General features: G+C 33.6%; 1 protein-coding gene across 4 annotated transcripts in view; it reads right to left on the bottom strand.

The window, feature by feature from the left end:
- Positions 1–11,362, bottom strand: part of NAP1L1 (nucleosome assembly protein 1 like 1) — a 32,184-nt gene that overhangs the window by 2,288 nt on the left and 18,534 nt on the right. For 3 of the 4 annotated variants that reach the window (XM_077770226.1, XM_077770227.1, XM_077770229.1), the window contains 10 exons: positions 7,191–7,332; positions 6,859–6,939; positions 5,789–5,917; positions 4,775–4,846; positions 3,823–3,962; positions 3,230–3,375; positions 3,116–3,135; positions 1,401–1,523; positions 676–705; positions 113–163 (listed from right to left, as the gene is read on the bottom strand). In XM_077770226.1, coding sequence (XP_077626352.1) covers positions 113–163; positions 676–705; positions 1,401–1,523; positions 3,116–3,135; positions 3,230–3,375; positions 3,823–3,962; positions 4,775–4,846; positions 5,789–5,917; positions 6,859–6,939; positions 7,191–7,332 — 934 coding nt within the window. Of the gene's footprint in view, positions 1–112; positions 164–345; positions 442–675; positions 706–1,400; positions 1,524–3,115; positions 3,136–3,229; positions 3,376–3,822; positions 3,963–4,774; positions 4,847–5,788; positions 5,918–6,858; positions 6,940–7,190; positions 7,333–11,362 lie in introns of those variants that run through there. The other variant, XM_077770228.1, reaches the window with a different exon arrangement.

Below are 11,362 nucleotides of genomic sequence, written 5' to 3'. Positions count from 1 at the left end.
AGTCAAGAAGACTTAAAGAAGACTTTAATGGACAAAAATAAACTTTATATGAAGAAACATGGACTCTTAAGTTGCCTTAAATTTTACAGAAAGCAGCACTAATTTTGCTCACCTTTGAGTCATAGTCTGGATCATTTTCCTCATCTCCTTCTTCTTCCCCTTCCTATATTAAAGTTCAAAATGCATCCATGAAGTAGGTACATAGTAGGAAGAAATGGCTCATAATGTATGGAGAAATTTTAATACAAGTTACTCTATAGGTCAAAAGATTTTCATGATTACAGAGTTTGGTGACAATGCAATTTAATTTGAAAGCTTCTAATATGAAAAATTTCCCAACACAACTTGAGACATCCAGACAGCTTTTATTGAAAAGATTTACTGCAGCCAACGTTGAAAAAGTTTACTGCAGCTTTTGACTTCTTCAAAGAGCTGATAACCCTGCAGCAGAACAGAATTATTTGAAATAAAAAAAATGTTCTGAGTTTTGCAATTTATTTATTGAAACCTTATACATACATTGTTTGGCTGTAGAATTCTAAAACCATATTTTTTTCCAAAAAGTTTTTATCCCGTATCACAGAATAATGAGTATATAGCAAAGGAATACATAAGTCACTCAATTCGCTTCTCAATGTGTTAAACAGAATTATTTGCTCATTTGGTAAACATTACCTCATCCGCTTCTTCACCTTCTTCATCATACTAAAAAGGGAAAAAAGGATGAAGTGTGAATGTAGCTAACAGACAGTTGAGAGTACCATTACTTACAGCCAGCATTGTCTCCACTAAGATCTAAAAAGAGAAAAATACTTTCCCTAAGGCGACTAATTACAAATGACATAGCTGCAGGAATCACTCAGTTCAGTGCCATTATCTAAATATGACAATTTAAAAAATTTAAGAACACAGTACAATCGTGGGTGTGATCAGACAACTATTACTACAAAATACTACCTATGTGAACACATTGCACAAAAAGGACCTAAAGCCTACTGGAATGACTGCCATTTAGCAATGAAGATATCCAAAATATTTGAGGGGAGGCTAATTTTACCTTGTTGCTTAATACTTCCTTTAGATAAAAATTCTATGCTTCATATTATTGTTATGTTAAGTAATAAAAAACATCCTAGGTATGTTTTTTTTGGTCAAAGACAAGGGCATTATAGACCTACAACAATGACCAAACACAATAAAGTTGCACTAATTCAGAGCAGTCTAAGATCCTAAGAGGACATATTTAAAGCAATTCAGAAAAGTTATCTAGAAGCCATTAGTAATTAGCCTCTGAATTATTCTATCTTTTAAAAAATCACATCTATTCATTAAACCTCTTATCAGTTGGGACAATCATACCCTCACAAAATTATTTTACTACAGGATTCAGATTCACTCACATCATCATCATCGTCTTCAATAGCTTCTCCAGTAAAGTATAACACTGATCTTGGGATTATACGCTCACGTAAAAAGTGACCAATTTCAAAGTCTGCAGCAAGGATAGCTTCGGCATCATCATCCTTAAAAAAAAAAAAAAGGCTCAAAATTTAATAACTGCTAATTAATTAGGCACATACAAGACTCTTGGATTTAAATCCTATGAAGCAACATTCAATTTCCTATTTGTCATTTTAAAATTAGCTTATGTGTGTGATTCATTAGTCATCTACATACACCTTAGGCTTATAGGTTTTTAATAAAAAGAAAGTAAGCAAGCCAGTGTACATACTCAGAGAAATTTAGGAAATAAAACTTAGAACTGGTTATTGTTTAGTTTCTCCTGGCTTAAAATTAAAATATAAAAGCAACTTTGTTACGGGACTGTAATTTTCCTTTTAAAATATTAATTACTGAAAACACCCAATGGAATACTACTAAGAATCTCAGGATTTAAGTAATATTAGGTATACAATACATAATGAAAGAACATGGAGGGTCACTACACACTTCCAAGAAGGCAGTACCATAGCAGGTGTCTAATGCCAAATGAGAAAGAATCCTACTTTATAAACACAAAGTCAATCTACGATTTCTATTTAGTGACAAAGCACAACACAAAAATGGTGCTGATAGTCTTCAAAATTAAAATAATCCCATTTAAGTTCTAGGATACCAAACAATGAGTAAACCTTCCATGAATTCCATGAATGTTCATTTTGATTCATCAACATAATCCACTATAATGAACATCCAAAAACACACAGAAGGGGCCAGTGGACTTTGAGGGGAAGACTTCTATTTACAGGTGGTGGTCTATCTGGAACTCCTCCAAATTGTTTTGTTACCATCAATATTTGACAACAGAACTTAAAAAAAAAAAATCACTTGAACAAAAATTCCAACCCATCTGCTGACTGAAAATAGCATTAACTATCTCCTTCCATGCTCATAGGTAGATCTTTCTACCTAAAATTCAGGTGCTGCTTTATAGTACCCTTTTCTGTCATAAAAGGTTATGTTGAGCCAAGCCATTTACTACTCTTTTCAGGCAGAAATACTTGCATTTTACACATCTGGTCCAAGCCTTAGCTAAAACTATTCCAATTCAAAAGTATTCAAAATAAACCATACTATCTAATTCCATATGTATAAAACTATTTAAACCACCTGAGTTAAGTTAAAAAATCTGGCCAACAAAAGAGCAGATTCACAACATACCTAGCCTACCCTGCCTGGACGACCTCTCAGAGGCTGTTCCTCAGTCCAGGCTTTACACAAGCACAATCACAGCTCTTGGCTATATGGTCACATAATGCATGGCCACGATACGAAACCATGTTTCCACTGGAATAACACAGAGTTCTAACGGGAATGTGGTTAGAAGTACTGTACAAATGACTTAATACATTCTAGTTTCAGTAAGAAAACTATCCTCCCCTACACAGTATTTGCAAGTCTCAAAAGAAAGCCTTTAGCCTTTCAGCACTTTTCAATGGAAGCACTATAAGCATTTTGAAGGAAATAATTTCAGATGCATAATGGCCTTCTCCATGCACTGCAAGCCTCAGAACAAAATTCAAGAACCAATTATCCAACTCCCCACCTTTGAGAACCAATTCTTTAATTTCATATGCAATTAACAGTTCAACAAATAAATAACAATTTAACTTACCAGGTCTCCGCTCTCAGGAACTGTAAAATTAAGAAAAGAAATTCAAGTGAGTAAGAAATTAAAGAAAGCTTGTAATAAAACAACCATCAATACCCAAATTGAAACACTATTTACCTTCAGGAGGGGCAAAAAAATTAAAGAAAGAGTCATTGGAAACTGTTTTGGTCACAGTACGAACTGTCCCACGTCCCTTGTGTTTCTGCTTCTTCTTAATGGTTTTCAAAGTGACATTCTTTCCTTTTTTCCAATCTATCTGGCACCTTGCAAAACGAAGAGGGAAAAAAAAAATCTATCACAATTAACACATTACATTTAATTCTTAAGAGCTAACTTATATCTAATTACTACATTTAATTATAAATTAAAGGGAAAAATTTGTTCAAATGCTTTTAGTAGCATAGAAAGAGAAAAATTTTATTTCAACAAATTTTTTTCCATAAAATACCGACAACTGGCACAAATTCACAACACAATAAATTTAAATGTGCACTGATTTGGAGAACTATCTGTAATACTGTAAGCCAAGGAGAATTCTAGGAAAACAGATAAGCTCTTCTCAGAAAACATTTTATTGAAATGTTTAGAGATAAACTATGTATGCCTCTATGTATCAAGTATCAAGCACATAGTAGGAAATACCAAGTATCACAAATTCTAAGTAAACTAAAAAGAGATAAATTCTGTGAAAGTAGTAAAATTAAACTTACCCTGTACAACCCATAATTTCTGGTCCATCAAAAGAAAAGGGATCAGAATCATCTGGTTCTGACCTCATCCTATATGTCTTTGTCAACACTTCATTTGTGAAATATTCATTGGGTTCAAAGTGAAATTCTAAGACAAAACTCTTAAAAGAAATAAAAAAATAAAAACTAATGAAATTCCTACATCATAAATGTCAGTGATTTAGTAAATAAAAACTTAATCTGTTGATTTGTATAAACATATAAACTTCTAGGCGATAATGCTTTTCCCACTCTGGGAAAGGGTCAGATAACCCCCAAATTCTGTTTAAAAAGCAAAACAAGGTACAAAATAAAACTGGATAAAACTGAATTCAGCTTATATAACATGTTTACAAAATAGGTTACAACACCTGAATAAACAGACCAAGTATTCCTTCCTCCTTCCATCCCCACAAAGAGGACTTTAAATCTTATTCTAACCTGAACTTGACAGAGGAAAAAGCCCAACTGTACTACACACACAATAAAAGAATCTATAACCTGGAGTAGCTTTGCCCATACTTCACATAATCCTGTTGGTTTGGGGGAAAGTGAGGATGCTTTAATATCTTCTTTTATGTAATTTGTAGACACATGCCATTTATTTTCATTCATTTATTATTTGAGAGAGTCTTTTTTTAAAATTCCTGTTCCCTTGCTATTATTTTTTATCTACTTTTAATCTAGCATAAAAGGTTTACTAGATTTCAAAAGCTGTTTTATGACCAGAGCAGGAGGAAAAGGAATACTGCATTTCAATTATCAACATCCAAACACCTATTTCCTACCAACAATTAAGAGCAGCAAATATGAGTTTTAATTTCTCTTACCCCCATCTCTAAGCTTTGAGTATCACCTCTTTTTAGAAAGTTCTGTATATCTACCTATAAATATCTAATGTTACAAGACTGAAACTATTTCAAAGTTCTTTTACCATGGGCTGGCCAGCATCTGAGAACTTCACTTTAATATCTTTTAAGTGCTTCAGAATAGGTTCATCATGTTCCTGCAAATTAAGAAAATATTGAAATGAATATCTAACATGGCATTTTAGGACTAGTGTTGTTACTGGACAAAAACATTTAGCTGACTGAGACATTTATAGGGAGGTTTTACAAAACAATTATGAACCGTAAGACCTACTCTCCAGATGATGGCTTATACTAAAGCTAGTTTACTTATAAGCTCTACTTACTTCTACTGCCACTGGTAGGAAAAAAAGTGACTTAACAGAAAACTACATTATCATCATCAGTCTGAATGGGCTGAAGAATCCAAAACCAAGTTTTAGGCATGTTTGCTTTAAAAACCTTTCCTTTTCCAGCTGTTTCTTGTCCCTTTCATTCTGCTAGGTCCTTTTCTACTCTGCCAAAGTACAAACGCAATAAGCAGTCATTGTTCCAAGATTTCTTTTTCTTGACATTAACTTCCAACAATCATACTATAAGGCAACAAATACTATATAATGCAGATGGTAGTGGCTCAAGAAATGCTTCTGATTAGGACAGAAAAGTTTCCACAAGAAGGTGACATCTGTGTTGATTTCCCAGGAAAAGCAACAATTTAAAGATCTTTATGTTATTCTTTTAAAATGCAAATATTCCTTGAAATATTTGTTTCAGACCGAAAAGGTCTTTTTGGGTAAGAAATGAAATTATAAGTCTCCTTCCTATCTCCAATACCAAGCACCTAAACACAGGAGGCACAAGACTGTAACAAAACATCGCTCAATGATAAACGACTGTGAAAGGGACCATTTCATTATCTAATTTTTGAAAATGAATTAAAATTTATTTGATTACATCAATCAAAGACATTTTCCTTCTACAGATAACACAGGTTTCAGAAGACGACAACCATTCTATAAAAGTCAACAACGGAGAGGCTAGTGTTATCACAGCCATTTAAATTTCAAAGGTAAACTGGTGTTTATTATTAATAAAATTACCTGAACCATATCACTGAGCAAGTCCACATTCTTAAAAACAGTCAACCAGAATTCAGGAATTCCCTTGGGGTCTTCTTTTTCTTCATCTTTTTTTTCATCTTCAATCTTGGCTTTTTCTTTCAGTTCCTCCTTGATAAATGACAGCATACGTTACTGAATACCTAGATCAGACCTCCTGATAAAATATTACCCAACCCCTTAACGTGCATCCAGTGGTGAAGTACAGAAACCAACAAATCCTCAATCACCAATCATAACTTTCAATCAAATAAGTTCTAGTCTAGTTGTGTAAACACTGCTGTTTAATACCATACCAAACCAAATTTATGCTCTATAAATACTGCTAACTACCATATCCCTCCAAAAAAGAGAAACACTAGGAAAACGTTATTATCAACTATAGGGAAATAGTTTTAGAGAAAAAATTTTTAAAGCTTCAGAGGAGGGAGGAAAAAAAAAAAAAAAAGAAATATACACCTTACCCAACGCTTCACCCCTTGGTGTTCTTAATCGAAACATTATATTTGCTTTATCAACCAACATCAAAAAAGCAGTGTTGGAGAAACAGGGTCATGTAACAGAACACTGCATTTGTGTCACAACCCTGCCATTTATTAGGTGTAGGCAAGTCACTTAGAGGCCTCCGTTTCAGGGGCGCCTGGGAGGCTCAGCTGGGTAAGGGTCCTACTCTTGGTTTCGGCTCAGGTCGTGATCTCGCAGTCGTGGGGTCAGGCTGTGTCGGGCTCCTGCTTGGATTCTCTCTCCCTCTCTCTTCTTCCCCTGCCAGCACATGTGTGTGTGAGCTCTCTCAAAATAAACTTAAAAATAAAAAAGAAGCCTCCTTTTCATCAACTTGAGAAACAAGAACAATCCTTTGCATGTCATCCTGAAGTTCAAAGGAAAAGTTTATACGAATCTATAAAACTTAAACACTATAAAAATGTAAGGGAAAAATGAATTTGTGAATTTGGGTACAGATCGTGCCAGGTTTAACAGTGGCTTACCTGCACTCACTATCCATCTTACAATAAAATACTTTCAAGGGATAAAAACACAAAGTTGGTACCAACCGAAACTTCATCCTCCTCATCTGGTTTCCATTCACATTCCTCTTCCGTAGGTTCATAAATTGCATTAATGATCTCAAATCGCTAAAATGATTTAAAAAGAAAAGCTTGCATAAAAACACATCCAAGGCAGAAACTAGCTGTTTCTCATAAAAGACACTTAGAGTTTTCATGATTGCATACCACAACTTGAATTGCTGATTTATTTCCCAAATAACCTCTTAATAACCATCTCGCTGAGAGGTCTAAAGACTTAGCCACCTGCAAGTTTGTTTATATTTGCAGAGCTTTATTATGTCATATTTTAGATAAACAAAAGTAGTAGAAAGCATTACCTTATCAAATAGAGGCTGATAGAGAACAGCATACTTTCTTTCAAGATCATGAACTTCCTCATAGAATTTGGCTTCTATCTGTGCACATTTAACTTGAAGGTTTTTGAGAGCATTCACTCGTCTTTTAACTACCCTAGGCAAGCTGAAAGGTTGGAACGCACCAGTTACATGGCATCACAGCAAAATACAAGTCATACTTCTATCATTTTGGAAATAAAGCATAAAAGTTAGTGAATGATAGGTTTCCTATTTGAAGCAAAAGGTATACTCAAAGTAACTAAAATTCAAGAGATAGAAATACACGAACTTCTTGACTCTAAAATATTTCAAAAGTGAACATTTAAACAGATACAGTAAGTCGATAAGAAAATGAAATCATATCAACCCTACATCTTTCATTATAATCAAGTTCAGAATTAGACTTGTCAGTGCTGGCATCTAAGCTGTGAAACAGTCTATTTCTGTTAAGTTAAAAAGTCATGGACTGATCATCTTAACTCTAAGAATAATGGTAATTGCCTTGATTAAAAAAAAGTTTACCTCACCCATACCAGCTATTTTTAGGGAAAAGGAGAGCATATGTATATTAGAAAAAAGGATGGTATCCTACACTATTACTTTAGTGTCTGTATTTAATTTAGAACTTGAAATTATATTCTAAAAAGATTGTTATATTTCATGAAGGGACTTTTAATAACAGCTTTAAGATCCAATTCATGTATCATACCATTTACTATGGGGTATAAGCCCCCTTGAAGTATGATTAAACTTATGAATCCCCTACCTCCCAAAAAATTCCACTCAAAATTTATCTTACTTCAGGGAATCTGCACAAAAGATCCAGAATCCAGATTAGAATTTCCTGCCATAGGTAGATTATAAATCAAATAATTCTCTTAACCACTTTAACCACTATTTTAGTTATGATAATCAGAAGTAGAAAACAAATTACCTACAGATATCAATTTTATATTTCTTGCAATTAAAAATAAAAAGCTTAATGTTTTGTCAAGGTGGTGAAATAGCATGGGGTGCTGCCTACCTGCACACCCTATCTTAAAAAATTAAAAATCAAAAAAATTCAACCCTAGAAACTTTAGAACCAAGAAGGAAAAAATTATTTCAGGCGCACGCGTGCGCACGTTCGCGCGCACACACACACACACACACACACACACACACAGAGACCATGAGCAGCTTCTAAGTAAGACTAATAACTGTACCAGGTGAACTGCAACCTGGGAAGGGGAGGGCCAGAATGGGTAGCAGTAAGGACAGGCTAGAAGAAAGCCTTTTACACTCTGCACTTTCCTTATAACAGTCAGTGCCTGTCCCCTTCAACCTTCACAGAGCCCTGTGCCAGCATTTTTAGGAGCTGATGAAAGCTGGACTGGGCTGAGAGAGCCTGCAAGCACTCATTCCTCCACACCTCCAATCCAGGTACGATGGATTACAACCACAGGAGAATGACTAGTCCCAGAACCGTCAGAAACAATTGCCTAGAATTGACAGCAAACTTTGAGTCCGTGTTAACTTGAGCTCTCCGTAGGTTCATCCCATCCCCTCATCTTAAACTCCACAGGACTATCACAACCAAAGCCTGATCTTTAATAATCATTACTGAGGAGTAGCTGTTATTAGCCAATGAGCCTGAGCTCTAAGTCCAAAATAATGAAATACTTGGGGAATACAATTTCTAATGAAAGAATGAAATATTTCTCATCTGAAGCCGTATTATTATTTGTAATATATTTATTACATTAGGTATAACAATGTAAATATATTTAAAGAAATGAGGGAAGAAACAAGACCAAAAAATCTAAAAGTAGAAACATTGAATATGAAAAATATAATAGCTAAAATACATAACCAACAAAGAGGATAAACTGGATAGATTCAGCTAAAAGAAATCCATTAAAGTTGAAATGCTCTCCAGAAGGTAGCAGGAAAGACATACAGAAAAGTTATGATTTGGACGACAAAATTAGCAACAGCTAAAAGACAGAAGGGAAGTAGATATCTGAAGGAACGAATAATACATTTTTCAGAGTCAAAGTAATATGGAAATCCTTACTCTAACCCTTAGACAGGGTAATGAAATCTATGAATATCAAAGACCAAAGAAAACTCTAAATGTTTTCTATGAAAAAGCAAACAACGCACAAAAGCAAAAGGAATGAGACTGACATCAGGCTTCAATAGAAAACACTGTACACAAGAAATGAACTTTTAAAATATTTAAGAATTCTGAACTTATAGTTCAGCCAAACTATTATTCAGATATAAAGCAAAACAAAAACTTTATGAGGCATACCAGGCTTCAGGAAATATGCCACAGATACTCGTTACATTCATTAAAAGTAATTGCTGAGAAAGTTAAAAAAAAAAAAAAACAAAAAACTCGGGGAATACTATATAAGATATGGGTAGCCAAATATCTTGGCAAATTTTACTGATACCTTGATGAAAAAAAAAAAAGGACTAGAACATGTAGATTTATAAACAACACAGACATTGGTAAATTTAAGAAATCAATAGGGGTATTAAGTTTTGAGCCTTATTACAATAATAACAAAAAGCAGAATGCAATAACTGAAGCCAGCAGAAGACAACTTGATTTATTTAATGGAAAGCAGAAAAGGAGGAAAGAAGTGTAATAAATTATAAAATAAAATAAAAGCAGCTAAGTCCAAAACAATACCACTCTCAAGAAATGCAAAGAGTTTGAAATTTCTAAAATGAAGCAAATAAACTTTCATACTAGAGATAAGATACAAGGATGGAAAAAGACATGCCAAGTAAATAAAAACCAAAAAATAACCTGGAACAGCCATCTTAATCAGACACAACTGAACTTATATAACAACAACAAAAATATCACAAAATACAAAGGAGTACATTTTATTCTGTGAAACTGGAAAAAAAGGACAAGATGTATACATCACAAACATATAGCTAATAATACAGCTTCAAAATATATGAATCCACGACCAACAGAATTACAGGGGAAAAAGATTAAGTAGAAATTTTTAACACATCCCTCCCAGAAACTGCTAGGCAGATAATCAATAAGCAGAAATACAGACAACTTGAACAACACAATTAATAAATTTGCGCTACTAACTTCAGCATATAGATCTTCACTATATTATTAAAACAAAATATTAAGACCATAAAAGATAGATTAACTTAAAAAACAAAACAAACAATTCAAGCATTCAATTCAAGAAACTGGAAAGAGGAACAGAGCAAATCCAAATAAGAAGGGTTCTCAAATCCCTAAGGCCAAAGTCCATTTTTAGAAGAGTTCTCTCAACTGTTCAACAGTTAATTCCTATCTTATATAGATTGCTTTGAAAACAGGGAAAAAAGTAAAAGCAGCCTTGTCATTAAGTAGTTGATATCAACTCTAAAACCAGGGCATGAAATTACCATCTCACTGAAAGTTTCTGTACTGTACATACATACCTATGTACATACATATACAAGTTCATTTCACTAATGAAAAAGGACCTTACATAAAATATTAAATTACTTAACTCAGTGTAAGTTTACTGCAGGAATGCAAGGTGAGTTTAGTATCTGAAATATAAATTTCCAAAAATATGTATTTAATATGTACTTAATAAATTCAAAGAAAAAGTCAAAAGACCATCTGAATACAGGAAAAAGGTTATAAAAAAATCCTAAGTAGCCACCAAGTTTAATGGAGAGATTTTATATACAATCCAGACTGGCAATAAGACAAAGATGCTCATGTTTAATGCTAGTGTTTAACACAGTGCTGCAAGCCCTGGCCAATACTGTAATGAAAGAAAAACAAACTTCGTGTGGCGTCATGTGAAAGATTAGAGCTAAAACTGCCATTACTTGCAGACAAGATCTTCTGCCTTTGGTAGGAAAAAAAAAAAAAGAAAAAAGAACAAATTACTAAAAGTGTAGCAAGATTTCTGAATACAAGATCAACACCAAAAAAAAAAAAATAAATCAATCAATAGCACTCTTCTTGACATCAACAACAGGCAACATGGAAATACAATAAAAAATAAGATACTATATTCACAAAAGCAACACAACTAAAGTATACAGGAATTAACCAAGAATAGACTGTGAAAAAAAAAATTGTAATAAAAAAGAATAGGATCTCAATAAATACAAGTATGGATATCGAT

The sequence above is a fragment of the Crocuta crocuta genome, unplaced genomic scaffold (genome assembly GCF_008692635.1).
Source record: "Crocuta crocuta isolate KB4526 unplaced genomic scaffold, BGI_CrCroc_1.0 scaffold317, whole genome shotgun sequence".
Classification (NCBI taxonomy): Eukaryota; Metazoa; Chordata; class Mammalia; order Carnivora; family Hyaenidae; genus Crocuta; species Crocuta crocuta.
This window is presented reverse-complemented; position numbering and strand designations above follow the sequence as displayed.